Source organism: Cyanistes caeruleus, chromosome 12 (genome assembly GCF_971803275.1).
Source record: "Cyanistes caeruleus chromosome 12, bCyaCae1.hap1.1, whole genome shotgun sequence".
In the NCBI taxonomy this organism is placed as follows: domain Eukaryota; kingdom Metazoa; phylum Chordata; class Aves; order Passeriformes; family Paridae; genus Cyanistes; species Cyanistes caeruleus.
This window is the reverse complement of record NC_141712.1, coordinates 17,451,198-17,472,644: the sequence shown is the minus strand read 5'-3', so window position 1 is coordinate 17,472,644 and position 21,447 is coordinate 17,451,198. Positions and strand designations below refer to the sequence as shown.

The following is a 21,447-nucleotide window of genomic DNA, read 5'->3' as shown; positions in this document are numbered from 1 at the left end:
AGTGAATCCAGCGGTGATTTTAAGCTACCAGCACTACTTCTACATCACAAATTTCTTAGACTCTTTAGGAAACTTCAATCAAATAATTTAATTTCTCTTATTCACTTAGTGCCTTTATCTAGGGTCTTTAAGTTAGACCCATGCCAGCACTAAATCTAAGACAACCAGACAGTTTTTTAACGGGAAACAACTCCTTTTTAATTAGACAGTTTTTAAACTGGAAACAACTCCTTGCTGACTAATTGAGGACACTAAACCAAGCTGGCTCAAGAGATACTTCCAATTTCCAATGCTGAAACTTATTCCTTGGCCCTGAACTGTGAAGAAGTCAAACTCAAAGCAGAATTGGAAGCTGACAAAAATGTGGGGATGGGGGGATGACAGACAACTGGGTTATTGCATCCCTCCCTCTCTGGACTGCCCTTTTCTGGGTGAGTTACAACTCAATTTCAGAGCAGCTCTTTCAGCCTAAGGGGAAGCTGCTGAAGGAAACTCTTGCCCAACAGGACGCTGCTCAGACAACTCCACCACAAATATCCTTCTTTCACTGTCAAATCCACTCTTGCTTGGGGTGAAGGAGGAGCAAGGGAGTTTTTCTTTCCCTTTTAGAGATGTCCATTAAAAGTCAGAATTCTGATGATGCTGATGTCTGTAAGAGGGAACACAGCAGGAGCTTTACCCGTTGCCACACAGCGAAGAACAACCAAAGCTGCTGCTCAGGGCAGGGCTCACAGGGAGCATCAGGGGACAGCCACCTTTGCAGACACACCAAGCCTGCTGCAAGCAAAGAATCCAAACTTATCAGTGTGTGCTTCACGCTTCCAGCACAAAGGACTGAGTGGCACTGACAGACTGAGCAGCCTGCAAGAGACATTACAGGAGTCTTCAACGATGGTGGGAAAGCAGCAGAAAACAAATGAATAAATAGAGGAGTCATCCCCAAGAGGGTTGAACTCTGCTGTCCTGAACCTTTGGCCATGGTTACAGTGCTGTTTTTCTCAGCAGAATGCTTTTCACTGTTGAGCGCCTTGCTGAAAGCCTCAATTAAAGCCTGAAACCTATCAGTGGGTTACAGAAGCAATTTGCTGTGTCTCAGCAAGCACTTAGGCAACACCGAGCCATCTGCTTCATTCTACCTGAGCTGGCTCCAGAGCAGGGCTCCACAATCACTCATGAGCTGAAAAACAAAGCTGCCTGGTAAAGACTCACATGGAGAACAGGAATGTCAATCCAGGGGTTCACTCCCCCTGGATGTAGGTGTAAAAGATGCCTTCAGTTGCTGAAAAAATTCACACAACATTTATCATTAATAGCCTGAGCAAGAAAAATACCAAGATAGGAATCCAGTTTCTAGGGGGATTTCACTAAAAGCAGCAGCTCCTGTGAAAATTTATGTGAGTGAAAATAAGATATGCCAATTTGGAATTTGACCCTCCTAGTTACTGACCAGCCAGAGCCACACAGTCAGTGTCACTCCAAAATCTTGCCATGATGACTTTAAATGCAAAACCACTGAATTTAATAAGTACCCAGAAGAAGTAGAATGAGGAGAATAAGTGACACTGACAGGGCATCCTTCATTCTCAAATCACTCTAATTAATTAAGTCTTGTAGAAACTCAAAGATCTAAATCTCAGACCTCTTTTACAGGAGGAAACAACTGAAGTCCACATAAGAAAAATTACTTTTCTAGAGTTATTAAGCTAAGAAATGTGACAAAAATCTATAAGCACTTGGTTTTACCATGAGTACTCAAAAGTCTTTGAACACTGCTGTGAACAGAAAGTTCAAAAGAGCCTAGGAAACTTTCAGCTTTTTTAAAGTAAGATCTTCATATGTTTTTCTGTCCTATAATGGCCTCATCTTGTAGCCCTTGCTCATACACCACTTTCCTGGACAAGAATGATAATACTGATGTAGTCAACAGCTAAGAAAAATGGACTCTAATGCACAAAATCAGCCAGCATGGAACATTTGCCTTGTTCAGCCCTAGCAAGACCTTTCATGTTAGGAACATCTTAAAGCAGCCAGCACACCTGATCCAAAAAGGGAAAAATGAAGTTAGCCTTTTTGATGACAAAATTTCATCCCTGCTTTGCCACTGCAAGCCAGGGAACATTCTGTACTCTCAGGAACCTGTCTTCCCATCAGCAAATACTATCTTCATTACATAAAGAAAATTAATGGCCATCCCTAATGTCCAAGAGGATGCTAAATTCTAGCTCTCTTCCCCCTTTACCACACACAGCCTGCAAAGGATTGCTTGAGTCTTTAGCAGGGAGACTTCTGCAGGGACAGGGCAGGCCGGAGCTCCGGCAGGGACGGGACAGAGCGGAGCTCCGGCAGGGACGGGACAGAGCGGAGCTCCGGCAGGGACGGGACAGAGCGGAGCTCCGGCAGGGACGGGACAGAGCGGAGCTCCGGCAGGGACGGGACAGAGCGGAGCTCCGGCAGGGACGGGACAGGCCGGAGCTCCGGCAGGGACGGGACAGGCCGGAGCTCCGGCAGGGACGGGACAGGCCGGAGCTCCGGCAGGGACGGGACAGGACGGAGCTCCGGCAGGGACGGGACAGGCCGGAGCTCCGGCAGGGACGGGACAGGCCGGAGCTCCGGCAGGGACGGGACAGGCCGGAGCTCCGGCAGGGACGGGACAGAGCAGAGCTCCGGCAGGGACGGGACAGGCCGGAGCTCCGGCAGGGACGGGACAGGACGGAGCTCCGGCAGGGACGGGACAGGCCGGAGCTCCGGCAGGGACGGGACAGGCCGGAGCTCCGGCAGGGACGGGACAGGCCGGAGCTCCGGCAGGGACGGGACAGAGCGGAGCTCCGGCAGGGACGGGTGCTGCCCTGGAGGGCTGTGGGTGCCAGCAATTGTTTATTTCTTGCTGAGCAACGAGAGCAGCTCCAGCAAGAGGGAAAAGGTCAGGCTCCCGCACAAAGGTCCCCCCAGCTCATTGCGGGGATGGATGACACGGGCTAGTGTTACACTTCAATGTTGACAGTGCTTATGTAAAATGGAGGTGCCTCTTGCTAGATGCAAAGCTGCAGAGATAAAAAAAACATAGAGAGCAGACTCTGGAAAAGTTTTCTCCCCTGAACATTTTGTTCAAATGCTGCACAACAAGGAACAGGAAGAGTTGCTGGCGATGTCCAACACACATGTTGGCCTGTCCTACAAAGCCCAGGTGCACCATGTATTCTGCAGCATCACCGGCTGGCATTTTGACCTTTAATGCATTATCGTCATGAAAACAAAGAGGGTATGGCATCCCAAAACTCAGCAATACCCGTGTTCTGCTTTTAATACTAACAGGTATCACTTACTTCATGGTATCCTGGAAAATACCCAAGGTTAACTTGCTGCTAACAAAATTTTCCCTGCTAGTCAGAAATGAACTTAAATCACCAGCTGAATCCACTGAAAGCTTTTGGAACTACCTATGTTCCTATGTTCCTACCGGCAACATTTACCAATATAAAAAAGAAAAAGAAAAAGAAACATGCCTGAAAAGACTAAGTGCATCAGTCCCAATCCAGGCAAAGGGCTAGGGCTGGAATGAGATTATGGAAACTTTTCTAAATCAGGGACTTCAAACTGCTCATGCTGCAGTAATCAAACTCTTTGTGACCTTCTGAAAGTTCTGTACAGAAAGACTAATGTGCTGCTCTCTAAAATAGATACAACACAGCAGCAGCAAACTTTTGCTCTCGACCATGTTTTCAGGTCATGGCATTTTTTGCAGATTTCATTCTACCCAATACTGAATTGCATCAACTTCTCTGCTTCAGTTGCTTCTTTGAATGCAATTGCCTTGGTCGACGCTTACTTTCCCACAAATTTCTTGCCACAGGCCAAAGAAATGGAAGGAAATATTATAGGATAAGCTCTTCTGATTCTCACTCCGTTAAGATCTAAATAACACTTTGTTTTTTGTCAACTCATATAAAAAAAGATGTTGGTAAAATCACCATTATTTATTACATTGAGACCGGCACCTGTGAATCTATGGCCTGAATAAATACACCCAGTGACACTCTCTGCCCTGAGCAGCTCACAGTCTAGATGATTAAAAGCAAGAAGGAAAGAAAGAGCAAGAAAACCAAGGTGATTTCCTTGAGGTCATATGGCAAGCCAGAAACAGAGCAGAACTGAGGTGTTCTGACCCTCAGGCCTCCGAGGCAATTGCTGGATCCTGGCACCCCAAGGAGAAGCGCCACTGGCAGGCACCGTGCCTGCAGCAACCTGAATGTTGATACCCTGCTGCTCTGCTTCCCTATCTGACCATGTCTGGCCACCACCTTTTTCAGCCTACCCTGATTCACCTGGTTTTTTTCCACCAGTTTCTGCCACCTTGCTCCAGATCTCAGTAAGCCAGGCAAGAACCCCCCAAGGCTCAGGTCAGCGCTGTTCCAGAGCTGCCAGAGTTCAGTGGGTTCAGCAAGCGGTGACGTGGGTTCAGCTGTTACTGATGCACGACCTGGAACAACCACACAGACACTTCCCGCAGGCACAGGGTTTGTCCTTTGCTCGGGTACCACTGGGACAGTACCATTGCAAAGGAAAAGAATGCTGAAATAAACACAATTTTAAAAGTATGAAACAGAGAAAAAATGCATTTCTGCTTGAGCCAAGAGAAGTGCAAAGTGGACATGGGACAAGGAGGGGGTCACAGGGCAGGCTCCTCAGCCACCTCTCAGCATGACACTGGGCAGCTGCAACATTAATGCACTGCAGAACTTGCTCATGAAGCATATTATATATCTGATCTACAGATATATATATATATATGTATATATACACCTCCTTTGCACAGCTGTCAACTGACTGACCATCCTTCTGGGCTTCTGCTCTCGGATGCGCTCAACACTACTGAAAAGATATCCTTCAGTAACAGCAGATGATGAGAGGAAGAAACAGGGAGGACATCCTACCCAAGGGAAAGGAAGAAAACTAAAACCATGAAATTCACGAGCTCCATTGAAGACAACCCTCCATGCAAATACAGCGTGCGTGTGTCTCCAAAAACTGAAAGCAACTCAAAAATTGTAGCTTCCTTCTAGCCTCCCTAAGCAGGGAGGGAAGAGGTCATCCTTGGCAGACCTCCTTACTACCAAGCAAAGAAACAGGGTTTTGTTTCTGCTGGTGCCTTGTCTTCCTCTCAAATCCCTGCACAGCCCTTGGGTCCCTGTAACACAGCTGGTTGAGCCAAACCCAGCTCTACCTCATTCCTGCATTTGAGATGCCGTAAACCCAGCTAGAAAACGCAAAAGGCCAACTGTGGCTCCAGCTGCACTTTGCCTGGGCTAATGCGGTTACTCTTGTAATCAGACCTGTCCACAGGGGAGACATTTTTTGGCATGGCCAACGCTGATGCATTCCCCGAAACCCTCCATCCCTGCTTCCATTTCCTTTTGGCAAACACTCCCATTCTTCAGGCCCCAGTTCCAGCACGAGCTTTACACTTCAGGTTGGCAAAACATCAGCTTTCATCCTGCACACAGCAACTGCTGTTCCGTATTTTTCATACCAGAGCCAAGTTGGGGTTTGTTTTTAATGTTGCTTTGGCTATGCGGAATTTCACGATGACTGCAGATACTCCAGCAGAAGCACAGGCTACTCCCTGCTTGCAAAAATCATTGGTAGAGGCAAACCTGGTATCTTGGGTTGAAAATTCCATGGGACATGTCCCCAGAGGAAGTCACACAACATTTTTTCCTCCTGATCTTGGCCAGGAGAAAAAACTTCAAAACAGTTGATCAACACAATTGTCCCAGACATGCAGGAAAGGTTTTCCCTAACTGCAAGCTGTCGAGGAGAAACTTCACAAACCCTCCTGAGTTAGTTAAATATCTCCTAAAGAATGAGTAAGAAAAACCTTCACAGAGAGGTTGCTGGCCTCACACAACAGGGCAGGAGCCAGGCACCCTGCTTGAGCTACAGACTTGAAGAGCCTCTGACTCATTAGTAGAGGGAAGGTTTCAAACATGTTCAGACACAACTGCCTCCTCCTCTTGCAGGACCTCACTGCTCCCTGCTGCAGCATATTTGGCCCTTTTCCCCAGAGCAGCAAGTGCCCCACACGGCCACTGTCTGTACATCAGGATCTCAGTGTTCTGGCAAAACCCACAGTTTCCAGGGAATTGTGAGTTTGACCTGCTCCTGTATTTGCAGTGTGACCCAGAGTCAGAAAAACCATGTCCAATTAAAAAAAAAAAAAAAAAATAAAAAGAGAAGACTATTAGAGAAAAAGCAGGAATATGTGAACCATACACACTCCACAATTTCTGAGGCCTTCAGTGGACTAACTGCACTGAGTGCACAGGGGCAAAAAAGTAGTATTAAATAAGTAAAGCACAACAGACACCGTGTGACTGTGGATTTCGACATATGGCAAACAGCACAGATGACACAAGGCACTGTGAGATTAAGTGCCATCTAGGTGTGGTTCTTGCTGTATGCTTTTCTGTGCAGAGAACTACAGTTACTGACTACATTATAAAATGCCTCTGACACCCAGCTGAACTGATCCAGGTTCCTAATTCCTTTTACCTTCATGCCCTTTATGTTCTACACATGATGGCTGTGTCTGTGGAGCCTCGGCATCCACCAGCTCTTAAGCCCATGGTGGGAATAAATGACTTTGACACTGCAGAGAAAAGATACTGTGTAGGAAAAAAAAAAGGAGCATGCACAATCTTATCGTCACTGCACTTTGACCAGGTCTGGCAAAGCAAAAAGCTGTGCACAAGGCCACCATGGAGCACAGCCAGGCATACCTGCTATGCAGAGCCCCCCTGCTCTGGCACTGCACCCTTCAGATCCCACTCAGGCACGAGAGAGCTGGTCATCACCGGGAAAACAGGACGTGGCCTCATCTGCAAGGCTGCACAACAGATGCCAGTAATTTCAGGCATGTGAGAACCCTGATCGGAAGAACTCACCACCTGCGAAACCACCTCCAACTGGGAGTAAGCAGCTACTATCGCTACACATTGTAGTAACTGCTAATAAAACCGATAACCTCAGAAAGATAATCTATCCTACTTTTATTTTCTGGGAAACTCCAATAAGCTGAGGTAGCACCAACTAGAAAACAAAGCAATTATTTCTCCCCAGATATGCAAAATGGATTAAAAAGCCACGTCATCCCTTTTCCTTACTACTCTCTACTGCTGGCAGTGGACACCCTCAGCTTTTTCTGCTCTTCTCCCATCTCACCAGTCAGCAAAACCTTCCAAATGGACGTTTACCCACCTGTTTCACGAACTCCTCCTTGGCAAATGTATTAGTTTGTTGATTTTCAAGCTCCTCAACACCATAAATGGCTTTGAAATTAGCTTCTCTCTTGTGCACCTGCATCATCAATGTCGTCAGCAAGAGAGATGTGCACAGCACAAGGAACATGTTTGTGTCAGGAAGCTGCAGCAGAGCCTTAGGGAGAGCAGGGACTGGATGCTGATGTGATACTTGCAAGCATCTTAACAGGGACTTCAGAAAATTCAGAGTATTTCAATCTTCAGATCACTGGTCTTTGGAGCACTGAATTTTCCGGTTTCTCACAGGGAGATGCCCAGTTTCAGAGCACCATTTGCATCTGAAACATTCCCATCACTTTGTCCCATGTTTTTATATTGCATCTTATTGTGCCACATCAGCACAAATCCCCAAACTACTGCAACTTCTCAGCCCACCAAAACTCCACTGGATCTCTGCAATTTCCTTCTCCTTTGTACAAGTGCTGCATGATGTGCAAGACTGAACAAAGACTCACAGCTTTCTGATCACAAGACTCATGTCCTTGCTGAGAACCAGAGATCTCTGAGGTGCCCCCAGAACCACTGCCCATCTCATGTTCAGAATCACTCACAACATCCCTGTTGTCCTTGCTGGATCTCTCCTCTGGTCACAGCCTAATCCAGTATTCCCATCTTAAGACTGTAAAGAGCACCAGAGATTAAGGCTACGGAAAATAACTGCAATGCAATGGCCTCTGAATGAAGAGAGGTGAATGAAGGACATACTTGCTTTTGGATACTTTTTTTTTCCCTAATTTTAAAACCACCAGTGTTCTAGGAAAAAAAGACAAGAAGCTGTGACAGACTAGATGAACATGAGGCTTACAGCAAGAGCTAGTGCAGTTGATACAGGCTGTGACACTTGCAATATACTGTTTTACAGTTTTCTCTGGGTATTAGCAGCAGTTTTATAAAGCCTAATACATAATGTATAACTATAATTTAAGGACAAAACTGTGCAAGAAATCAAAGAGAAATTTAGAACAACACCTAGATCCCCTTTGATCCTTCAGGGTCATGGAGGTCTTCTGACACCAAGAGTTCTCATAACATCCAGAATGCAGAACTGGGCCCCATGGCAGCAGCTTAACAAGGCACTTAGCATGTGTCATCTCCCAGAGTTAGGTTTTCACACTCAATGCATCATGTGAGGAGGATAATTACACTCCTGGGAAAGCCTACCAGTCTTGTCCTGTCTGCACAAGAGATCTCCTAAAAACCCATTCTGCTGCAGCCAGAAACCTGAACAGGAGAATAATTTTGGTGCAGCTCTAAATTATGACAGCTATAGATAAGAAGTTGTAATTTGGTGAAATTCTCGGTCACCATGACCTCAAAATCCTGAATTGCAAAAAATTAGTCATAAGGTCAGCCCTGAAATAATGCGGAGAAGCAATTCACGGGCACAAAACCCAAGGATCCCTCTTGGCCAGCAGCTCAGCATTCCTGAGAACAACATATTCCAGCAATTGTATCTGCTCCTCTTCAGAGCTGAGACCTAAGCACACAATAACAAGCTGACCTGTTTATTCAGCTGTTTTTGACACCCCTCTATCTTCAGACCTAATATTAGTTTGAATAGGATAGCATCCAAGTCTAGAGGGGAAAATTTCAAGCTGGTCCTGACTTAGCTAAAGCAAGATAGAAAATAACTATCTAGTTTCTACTCAAATTTCACCACTAGGCCATTAATTGGCTCGAGTTCTGCCTCCTTAAAAAAGGCAATTTTGGCAATGCAGGAGGCAGCTACGGGTGCACAAAGCATGTGTGCCTGTGGCTGGATGAGGGCAGGGCAGCTCAGAGCAGCAGCTCAGATCCAGGCTTGCATCCCAGCGTGCCGAGAGCCTCCTTGGGTTGGACAAAGTGCTGTGCTGACATGGATACTCAGCTCCCAGATCTGAAGTGATTCATGTGAAGCCAACACAGAGCACAGCCCGCGCTCAGCTGCCACTGCTGCAGAGGTACATTCCAGGAGGAACCTGCTCCAGTGGTCCCCCAGAAAGAGTGAGGTATTTTCCCAGTGCAAAGGCAGTGAAAGCTCGAAAAAACATCTATCCACTCCACCTGTTCCAGTTCTTAAAATATTACCAGCATTTTGTACAATGAATAGAAGAAACAACTTTCTGTCAACATCTTGTCTGTTTTTCATCTATTCATTTCCACCTCCCAAGTGAGATTTGTGCCTTTCTGCTGTGGCAGCACAGCTACCTCTAGCAAAATGAGATCCCAGAAACAGAAAACAAGGCCAAGAATTTTCAAGTGACTTCTGATAACAGATGGCCTAAGACTGTCAAACTTGTGCTGGAATATGTGAGAGGCAACAGACTTCGTGTGCTCATGAAGATATCTCAAGCCAAAAAGAAAGTTAAAAAAAAAGACAAAAAATATATCCCCCATCTTAACTACAAAAAATAAATGTTATGGAAATAAAAGGCTGTAAGTGTGACAAGATTTCCATTATGTTGCTCCTGAATTTGCAATGAGATTGTTCAGATAACAGACAGGGTGGTTTTATGGATCACCAGATGAACAGCAGGCACACACAGCTGCATTTCACGTTACCTTTCATATAGAAAAGAAGAACAAACCATGCCAGCAAACATCAACTTCACCATGAGAAGAGTCATCAAAAACTGAAAAATGGTCTCACTATGTTCACCAGAAAGCTCAAACTTTCAAACTGGTACCAGTCTCACTCCTTGGCAACACAGATCCATTTACACATCCCTTGGATCCCACACCTGTTTCCTACAAAGTCTGGCCTAGAAGAGAATCATGATGCAGAGGAAAGGCAGGATATCTTGAAAACCTCTTCATGGTCTCCCATAACTGGTACCCAAGCACTTCAGAGGAAGAGTACAACTACCAGCCAAAATCTTGTGTGTTGCCTTTTACCTGTCCAAGCAATAAAGCTGCTTCTCCAAAACTAGTGTGTCATCAAAGCCCAAAATGCTCCCAAAGCCCTGAGGCTTTGACAGGCATAACTTAATTCCACAGCTTTGGTTCCCATCATTATATTATTGACTTGCCCATGGACACAAAAGAAAAAACCATCATTGGACTAATTGTATAATAATTATTTATTGTTTTACCTCAAAGTAAAAGAAAATGGAAACTCCCCTGTTCTCTGAAAACACCTCAGTGTTTCAGCTAAAGAAAGCAAAGAAAGAGCCAAGAGAGTTACGGTTTTGTGTGCTAGGTAACCACCAAGGAGAGGTCTGAAGTCCAGGACTACCACTCCCAAGAACTGCTGAGCCCTTCAAATAGTATTTTCACTATGCAGTAGAGCACAGGGCTATGGAATTGTCACTGAGTACCAAACCTTCCTCTCTCAGATCATAAATCAGGACACTAAACACACCGGCCATTTTAACTACATCCAATGTGATTTTTCTCCAGATCTCACAGTTTTAAGGCAAGATTTACTGAGATTCAAGGCTGTAAATGTCTTTAATGTCATAATTTAAAATCTATATAACCACCACTCTATATCAGCACTATTTTTAATCATTACCATGGTGACAAAGCCGTAAAGATGCTTTACACAAGGAAGGCTTTACCACACTTTTGAGAACAGTTGCTCTTAACTTAATACTCTGCAGTTTTACATTTGAAAGAAGAGTAACTCACACTGAACATTCACCATTTGATACAAAAACTGATACTCACCCATGGCTATTGCATAAAAAGTATTCAATACTAATGAACAAGAAAGTCATAACCTGATCACAGTAAAGACCAGAGCACATATCATCATTCAGGTCAAGTATGACTTTATTTGACAGTCAATCCCTTTGCAATTAATAGGGCTGCTTGTGCATGGAAGTATCTGTTTCCTGAAGACACAGATAGAACAATCCCTATGAGAACTAGGGAAGTATTAATCCAAAATTAAAGTTTTTGAACAAAAGCCAACATCGCTTGTTTTAGTATTCAATGCAAAATGTTTGCAAATCCCAAATGACAACATTGTTCCAGTTTCCTAATTCATGGGATTCAAAACATGGAGTCTGGGTTGAAAATTAATTTTAAAACAAAAAGTAATGTGAGTGTTGACTGCAAGTCAGGGGTGTGCATGTATGCTGGGCTGCATCATGAGCAGCATGGGGAGGGGGCTGCTCCCCTCAGCTCAGCAACCTCCTACCACCTCAAAGTAAACCCTGCACTGCGTGAGGACAAGCATGGCGTGGGTGGAGAGAGGACCAGATGATGTTCAAAGGTCCCTTCCAACCTAAACAATCCTACAATTAACACATTTGCACTGTCCCTGCTAAGAGATGTGTAAACTCCCTAACCAAGCAGCAGAACTCATTAGGGGACACGCGGGCACTGGTTAAAAGCATCAGTGGGAAACACAAGGTACAGGCAAGCCTTTCTAGAAGATCCAGGTCAAACAAAGCTCAGTTTGAGTCATGCTTCATGCTTTCCTGCAGACCTGGGTCTGTTCTTTCTGTATTGTGTCAATTCAGGACATTCCCCCAAAGGCTGTCAACTGACATTCTGACTGCTGCATCACCCAGCTGACCAGAAAACACGAGCAACTCACCCCACAATGAGGGCAGTGTTCAGGGCTTACTATCAAGCACAATAAAAAATGCAACATGCCCCGCTTGAACTTAGCTTAATTCACACTAAAAAATGTAAATCTATACCTGCACTCTGCACCATGAGAGAAGACCTAAGGATTCCTGAGAAAAAAACCTCACCGATGACTTTCTAACCAAAATGTAACATGGTACTAAATTAGTCAAGTGTACCTTTTGATGATTAATACTTTTAGCATGTGGTATAATGGGGCTACACATTTCTAGAGGATGGTACCTCTCTGCTCAGCACTACAAATGCACACAAAGTCTTGCCAAGTGTAGCTGTATCTGTCCCCTACAGAAGCGATTGGTTACCACTGTATCTGCCCTGGATCCAGAGAGGGCAATGAACTGCATGTGTTATTCTCTTTTGTATATGCACAGAAAGTGTTGTTATCTTTATTGATACAGTTATGACTTATCAGCTTCCACATACCAAAGATTATGTATCATGGTTTCAATCCAACCTCCTTGGTCGAGAGGAACTTTCCTTACACAATGGATTAATGATTTATGCTTGAGGAGCTGGAGGGCTGTTAACATGTTCTGTCTATTCTCTGGACAAAGATAATTTGGCTTAGCTACCACCCAAAGGAAATCAGGATTTCTAAATATAGGCTGAGGTGGCCAATAATCCTTCAGGAGTTGTGATACTCATTGATATCCAGATTAAATGAGGAATTATGACTAACCCTTAGTGGAAGGGTTTGAAATGGAAAAGCCAAAGAGAAGGTGACTACATAAGGAAAACTCATGCTGTCCCTACATTCCTGCTGACTTCGTTGAGCACAGTATTCAAGGAAAAAGACACAATTAAAAACTGAAACTTTTTCCTGGTCAAGGAAAAAGACACAACAAGATGCTGTGTAAGCATCTTGACAGCTAGTTAGCTGGATGACACATAAAACCTCTTGGAGTTGGATCTAAAACATGGGTAATTATGTGTTTGGTTCTCTTTCATTTCTGTTAATCTGTACCATCTCTTTTATTATTCTTTGGGTTGCAAGAAGAAATTAGTCTTGATTTTTATTTCCACATTTGTCTCTAGAACAAAAATAATGTCCAGGGTGCTGCTTGGCAAATTGAATTCCCACAGCTTGTTAAACCTTAAAACTGCACCATATCAAAGCTCTCTCACAAACCTTAGCACCTTCCTACAAAACCAGTGTATGTCTCTGAATCTAGAGCTTCCCCAAATATTTGAGACAAAGCTATTGACTGTTCCTACTTATTTCCCATATTTCCCATGTAGGTCAGGGTACACACAGCATCTGACTCCCAAGGCTTCAAGCACAGGAAAAAAGAGTCAGAAGGACACTGACACAATATGAATCTGCTCCCATAATTGTAATTTAAGAGGGGGCAATCCCCACTGCTGGAAGTTCTCAGAATATCAGTTTGCTCTCTGTACAGTGGATTCCTCCAGCCCTGTTTGGGCAGAAAATGAAACTTTAATCTAGTGCCAAATACACTGGGGCTCTGGGTTCAGCTAGGCTCCCTAAATGCTCCCACCACACAAGTACAAAGAACAGCAAGATCATCTCTGTTGAATGTTTTCCCCTGAACAACTGTTACAGCTATCTGCACCGGTTTGCATCTGTGTTCTACATCCCACAGAAATGTTTTGACCTATTATTTGTAAGACCACTGGACAAATATATCATTCATCAGCACAACCACCCAATTATAATACAGCTGCAGCGATCTCTCTGCCAGCTGGTGCTTTGTGTAAATGCCCCATTCCAGAAGAATAGGTTTCCTGTTTTTTTGTGGGTTCCCTCACTACCTGCTTAATCATCAAACCATACAAATTATGGAGTGAGATGAACCTAGCTCTTAAAGTCATAGGCTACAGTGCCAGTAAAGTGATAGACTTCACTAAGATAGACACCCAACTGCACTCCCTCACTTCCCTTGTACACTGACAGCTTGTCCTGCTTCTTCAGCCCATTGAGATCTCACTTAAACCTGCTGAAGAGCAGAAAGTTACCAGCTGCTCTTCTTCTCAACTATTAGGTAACAAAACCCAAAAACTAAATTACCTCCTTTTTAGCAAAGAGGAATTTCTTAGTGCCAAGTACCTAGGCAGTAACTAAACCCTGTCACTGTTCTTATGGGAAAACACTATTTGCTATTCTTGGTAAAGGGAAGGGCTTTCAAATCAAGATAATGTTTCACTTGTTTTTCAGAAACAAATTTAATGGGGGTGGGGAGGGAAGCAGGAAAGCAAAAATAAATTCTACTTTGCACCAAGTTAAATTACTCAAAGTTTCCCAAAATGAGAGGCTTGGGTCAGGAGCACTGGAAAGTTTAAGAAATACTTTAAAAACAACTCCCACAGAGCAAAGCTCCTTCTCCATGACTGAAAGGCATGTAAGGAAGCCAGGTCACTCTGTCTAGCCTGGCTTGCTTTCTTTACCTTTTTTTTTTTTTTTTTTTTTAAGAATTTATTTGGTGGGTTGAACGGCAGGGCCATGTTGCATCTTTTACCATATCTTGATGTTTTCCAGAGTTGCACCTCCAACCCCAGTTCTCCTCTCACTGCAGGAACAAAGGGGGCATGAGCCACCAGCACACTGGTACCACAACTATCCTGACTGGGGGCGAAGTAGAAAAAGAAATTCCATCATTTCTATCCACGTTTTCTCTGATCATCCCTCCCTTCCAAAGCAGGAGAGAAAATAATAGCCGCATGGAGATAGTGCCTCTGAATGCTTTAAGTGCTTTGTTATCCTCAGGAGTTGCAAAGACATCAAGGCTGGCTGGGTACTGTGTTAATGATACTGTCAAGAGGCCAAAATAAAGTGCTACACCACAACCCAGCCTCCTGCTATCAGCACTACCGTCCCACTCTCGTTTGGGCAATCAGGGAAACAGGCTGGAGAATATGCCAGTGGTCTGGGAAAGGAGATCTCAACACTTGGCTTTGCTGATAAGAACCTGGAACCTCTCAGAACACGATTCTGCCAGACACTGATGGCTACATAAAGCACACCAACACTGTAGTTTTGCCACACAACTATTTTGCAACTATCAAATACACCTACAACAAAACCAGTTTGGTGGGAGGGCTTTCCGTATATTTTTCCATGTGGTTGCTGTCAGCAGGCTGGAATCTTGATAAGCTGCACAGCCAACTTGGCTGACTTCACTGAAACCCTGCTGAAGACAAGTCAAGAGCTGAAAAGCTACTGCTTGTGTTTCCCACTGCAAGGCAAGGGAGGACAACCATATCCAGCATCTGGCCAAAACTTGTTTCCAAGTGCATCAAAGATCCATACAGATTCCATCCAAAGGTCAGCAGCTACAGTTTTCAATGAGGAATGTGCTGTTTTTGAGAGACAATGTTGTCACTGTGATCCACTTTCCCTACCCAGGGCAATCAGTCCATTGTTCCCACTGAAAATGAGAAAGGGCTTGAGGTCTCTGAAATGGAAACTGCCTTTAATTGCAAATCATCCTGAAGTATAAACACAGACTGATGCATAACTGATTGATGTTACACATACAGTAAACAGCTCTAAAAGACACTCTTTGTCCCTTGCTTCTCAGAAAAATAAAAGTCAACCAAACAAAAAACCTCAAAATATCCCAAGAGTCCAGAGGATATGATGAGGTGTACTCACTGTAGCATATTACACTTCACAGTACAAAACTAAAACCATCCAATCTGTGCTCTAAATGTGAATTAACTGCCTATCTACTTTCTGAAGCCAGTCACACATTGATAAAGCTGGGTTGTGTAACAAGTCAATGTGCTCACTTCATTCGTGACACAGACATGTTAAAACTGTAGATATAATCTGATTTAGGGTTTCTGCAAGAAAAGACTTTATCCATTCAGGGCTTTGACAGTGAATAAACAGGGAACTCTAAAAAGTATTCTTGAAGGCAGAGAATGAAGAAGATGAAGTACAGAACTTACCTTCCACTGCAAAGAATGGAACCACTGATCCCTCAGGTAGCTGTTTGCAGCCTGCAATAAAGAAAAGTTACAGACAGAATCATTAGTTTCTACCGGTGCTTCAGGTCACTCAGGTACTTTATATTATAACCAATGACACAAAGACTTTGCTGCATTATAAAATACTGAATCAAAACCTTACAAAATATTAAGCTCCTATGAAATGCTGTCCAGCTCAAAGACTGTGAAGAATCCTCCATGAATTCAATCACGTGTGGGTCATTTGCCTCTGCCATTAATTACTAAAAGCAGAATAGGAAGATGGGCTGACATTTTAACAGGAGGGGTGGGTTTTTTCCACACTCTGGTTTCTTTTCTTGTCCTGCTCCTCAGCTGGCCCCAAAGCAATTCAAATAATGTCTTAGCTCTTTCAGTGATATTAAAACAGTGAAAAGCACAGCAGACACAGACGTGCAGATACATGCACAGACTGTTTGCAGCAACAGCATAAATGTTGCAATAATCACTCCCAGCCATCACCCATTTCTGTCTGTATTAAGCACAGCTGCCAGAAATTCCCAGTGTGAAGCCAGGTCGTAGCCAATGGAGGAACAGTTCAACACTCCCAAAGGTCAAAAGGCTTGGTATCAAAAAATATGAAAGCATGTACAGTGACGTAAATATGCATGCCTTAACAAGGTGACATAAGTCTGAAATATTTGAGTGGGTAGAGATGCCCTTTGGCTTTTCCAGCTCCACCTCAACACTGCCAACAGGCAATTTCTACTCACATTTCAAAATGTTTTACAGAAACAGTGAAAATTACAGGTTAGCCTATAAATCCATGTTTAAAAAAAAAAAAAAAATAAAGTGAGTTTTTGGCCAGTCAAAAAGCACATACTTCTTGCAAATTAAAGCATCACTTAACAAGTTTCACTCCCCAACACCTTTTCAGGTAAGCATTCAAAATCCACACTACAGAATGTATTTAATCTCCTAACACTCATTCAGTTCACTGATAATGGCAGGAATACCAAAAGCAAAAATGCTGTATGGTTACCAAAAATATGTTTGATCTCAAGGTGAGCTACTGATGGTTCAGTGACATATATCTGGACTGATAACTGAATTAAATGGAGTAATATCTTTTTATATATGTATTACATATTATTTATATCTTAATGAGAATCAATTGCTCCTCCAGTAGACGTCAAGGCAATAAAGCAGGAATAAATATATTAAAAATAATTTTGGCTGACCACAGAATTTATCCATAACTTTGTTTCATGAAGAATGCTGACATATCAGAATATGAAATTGCTATAAATGTAAATAAAAAACTTCCTTTTCTATTTTCTCCTCTTTGCATGCAATGAAAAATTGTAAAAATATTTGGAGTGCAGATCTTCAGGATATTTCAGTCAGCCAACATTTAATGATTTTCTGTTATTTACACAGTATTCTACGTATATGTGGGCATTATAACACAAGACAGACTTTTTACCTGTATATCATAGAATTCAATTTCAACTCAATAGAGTTTATACTGCATTTTAATACAATGAACAGGTCAAAAACAATTTGTCATAAAAAGGCAGAAGAATATTTTTAACATAATTAATAAGACATTATTATATACATTTCTTATCTTTGCCCAGAGAGAATGCTCTAAAACCTCAACAGACTTCTTTGAAAAAATTAATTTCAAATTGAACCTTTTTTCTTTTATTAAGGAGACACATGGTTCATGTAGGAGAACAAAAAACCTCCTTTTCAAATTCTGGCATCAAAGTCCTTTAAAGAATAAGTAAAACTGAAGGTTTTTGTAGGCTTCATGCAAACTAAGCAATTTTATCAATAATACTGCAAGGTAAAGATCCACTACATCCTTAAAAAAATTAGGAAGACTGAGTTTATAGGAACTATACAAATTAAGATACTGTTATTTAAATCAATAAAATCAAAACTATTCTAGTGGAAGGAAGTATTTCACTCAAAGAGGCAAAATGTCAACGAGATTCAGTCCCTGGTCTAAAAGTAAGAACAAATGCTGAAGCCCTAATTCGAGATCTGTTAATTATTCTCCTAATTTAATGATGTCAGTAGTACAGATTGTAAGACCACAGCAAATAATTAGAGAATATTGTGTGTAGATAGATTGTGGAAGCGATTGGAGCCCTAACTGTCAGTGAGGACAACAGCATCATGCAGGGGAGGAGGCACAAGTGGACTGCAAATACTGGGGGAGAAAAGAAACAAAGAATGCTGCAAGACAAATCCAAAACTGGCAAAGGAAAGACTTGTACAACTCTATGGCAGCAATATACAGAAAGCATATTAAAAGTAAAATTAGCAAAGTGACTGTGTTCCAAGTGAGGGACCAAGCACTGTCTACACAGAGTTATTGGAAGGAAGAGATCAAGCAAACTGGCACCTGAGTCTAGGTTAGAAACCTGAACCACTATAAACACAAAGAGCTCAGGTTGTTACTCAAGACCACTTCCCAGGAAAATCAAGGCAAAGTCAACAGAAAATGGAAGAACAAACCTTTAGAGAAACCCCACACTTCTACTAGTGATCAGGACTCAGTGGTAAGAGAAGCTTGGAAGGCCAATGGCCACTCACCAGCACTCTTTACACCACTTTCAGCACAGACTGAGTGCTTTACCCCAACCACCCTTATCCTGAGGGAGCTGCCTGACACCAGCACTGCCCACTCTCCCAGGCTGCAGGGACTAATCTCCCAGAGCACCCTTCCTGCCACCTGACCCCAGCAAAACCACAGCACCATGCAGGAAATGCTGCATCTTTTGCAAAGGAAAACAAAGATCTCACTCTTGCACAGCATCCCTTGGTCCTCCTTCCTCTTTTTCAGGCTTACACTGAGAAGGCACTACAAGGAGCATTTCTTTCTTACCAAAGGAACAGTGAGTTCATAGCATGCCAGGATGAAAAAAGAGCCGCCAAGCTCTTGTGGGTGCTCAGCTGCCCAGCCAGCTCTGCAGGCACTGAATTACTCGAGCATTCGGTTATTGTGAGCAACATCTCTGAAGTTTAAGCAACGAGCACCCAAGTGTAAAGCAGTGGAGGGAACCACAATTCATTTATGGGGCTACACATAGACATTTACAATTTTATCTGGTGTGCACTGACAGAACCCAGGCTTTCTGCACTGAAGTCATCACTTCCTGGGAACTGACACCTACGGTTTTTTACTGCAGCTAAGGGCATAGTTCACTCTACTTGTTCAGCTCTAGAGTACAATAAAAAGGAGAAAATGAGACAGAAAAGACTTTAAACCAGGCTTTCCTTAGGCATTCTGACCACACAGGGAAAGCTCTTCTTACTTTCAGCCTTTCCCTCTCAGTGAGTCTAGTTCTATCCCGCTCTTTTGATGCTACCTTTCCTACGTAAAAAAAAAAAACCAGCTAGAAATGTTTTGCCTGCTGTTGTCACAAATAGTAATGAGACAGGACTGAAGTAAAATGAAGATTTTACAATTCTTCAGTGTACTTCTATACAGAGGTATTATTTTCTATGCAAAATAATACTTTAGGTCCCAATTCTGCATAATTTTGTTCTCAAATGCAGTGGCTTTAATGGGGTAATGGGTGACACATGGTTCAACTGAGCTTCCTGCACAATCAAGACCTCACATTGTTTTTGTATAACCACAATACAGTAGAAAAATACTTTAGAAAACAGGAAAATGTGGGAGTAAAACTCTTAAAAGTCACAAGAAGATTAAACTACTTGTAGCTTATTTATTATTCCAATGAGGAAGAATAATATCTACTTTAAGAACATCTAATGTTGGCAGTATTTTTTTTAAGATTAACTGATCCTGGAACTGTGTTCTGAAGGATTTTATATTCCCATTTTTGGGGTGTCAAGGTTCAGTCAGAGAGGAAAAGCCACCTGGGATCAGCTGTAGTATAAACTTTACTCATAGGATTAAACTCTCCTTCTTTAAAAAGACAGCTCACAGAAGAAAAACTCGGCAAGAGATTAAATGCCTGCATATGCAAAGCTTTGGTCAATGTGAGTAAATTTATATCTCTGCTGAAAAAGGAAGTATTTGCTCTGCACCCCAACTACTTCATTTCTTAGTCAATGAGTAGGAATACAAGTTTATCATTAAAAAGCAGTGAACATTTTAAAGGCAAGTTTTTCTTTTTGCTCACAAAAATAGGAAACCAAACACTTGCTTCATGCCAGTGTTAACAGCCCCTGCAAAAATTTGTAGCCAGGCAAGGAGGAGACTAAATAGGAACCTGTGTGGCACTGAGGAACAGAACACCTGAAACTCTGCAAGAAACAGAGCACTCTAAAAATTATGGTGAAGACCTCTGCCATTCCTTTAACAGTAAATTACCACAACATCCCTTGCCACTGGCATGTGTGTTATTCAGAAGAATACAAGAACAGACTTGTCTACGTAGCAAACTCTTCCCAAGTTATCCCTTGCAACAGAGTCCTTCACACATATGCTTCTAGGGGATTTTGCCATCTGAAAAGATGTGGCAATAAATGGGATTTGATGAGCCAGATTTTGGCTTTGACTCTTCATGAGTTTATTCTGTGATTCTCTCTCCCCCTCACTTGCTTTCTGGTCAGAAGGATGGAGGTTTTGTTATGCTTTTTTTCCAGCAGATATTCATTACTAGGACTCATAAAACAGCACATCTGCCCCCATTTATTATCAGTCATGGGAACAGCAGAGTGTCCCAAGGCTGCAGGAAGCCAAGCCCCATGGCATGCACACAGCTGTACAAAACCTTCACAGTGCTGATGCAGATCCCAGTGTTGCACCTCTGACTTGGGCAGACCTGCAAGGGAAACCTGCCACTCTCCTGGCTGAACCCAGGATTTGATGAGAATTGTTAGAAATGCCCTTTTCCTCCTTAAAATATTCCCTGCCTCTGCTGGGTTGTGGTCCTTGAATGACCTCTCCATACTGGCAGCATTGGCTGGGCTGGCACATAAAACAAAAGGCAGGTTCTCCAAGGAGACTAAAATAAAGGATTACTGCAAACCCAATGGAAACATTTACCGTGGGGACTCCCTGGCACAAACAGCGTGGTCAAGCACCGAGTGAACGTGTGACTGTTGTGCTTGTCAAGCCTTCCTGCTCTGTTTGTTTTTCCTTCTGACTACACTCGATTGCCAAGAAATGAATAAAACAACACAACCGACAGGGAATGGAAGTGGTGGCTTTAAGGCTAAAAGAAAGGACACCACAGGAAAGCAAGGCAGTACTGTCATGACTGAAATACCAAAGCCTTTTTCCTGGTACTCTTCCTACATTTGGTGTTTAGCAGATCATGAAATTATACTGTAAGGTTTTTTTCAATCTATTTCAAAAGGTTCTTCCAGTTATTTCACTATCAAGGGTAGCATCCTCTTCACAATCATCCACACACCACCATAATCACACCTTGTGCTTTACAAAGGGAAAGCAGAAGAGCAGAAGCCTAGCCCAGCTCAAGGAGGCCCTGCTATTCCTGATACTAAAGAGCTCACACTTCATCAAAAGCTAAATTTAGCTCCCATTTCCCAGCCTGAAGAGTTTGTGGCCTATGAGCCAGTTTCAGTAACACCTTCTTTCACACCTGCTATCCCAACCGGAGGGAAGAAAAAATATCTGAGATTTTGATTGCTG

The 21,447-nt window shown here is 43.0% G+C and overlaps 1 protein-coding gene across 2 annotated transcripts in view; it reads right to left on the bottom strand.

The window, feature by feature from the left end:
• Positions 1-21,447, bottom strand: part of CMIP (c-Maf inducing protein) — a 130,181-nt gene that overhangs the window by 35,070 nt on the left and 73,664 nt on the right. For both annotated transcript variants that reach the window (XM_086847563.1, XM_086847564.1), the window contains exon 3: positions 15,807-15,857. In XM_086847563.1, coding sequence (XP_086703689.1) covers positions 15,807-15,857 — 51 coding nt within the window. The remainder of the gene's footprint in view (positions 1-15,806; positions 15,858-21,447) is intronic.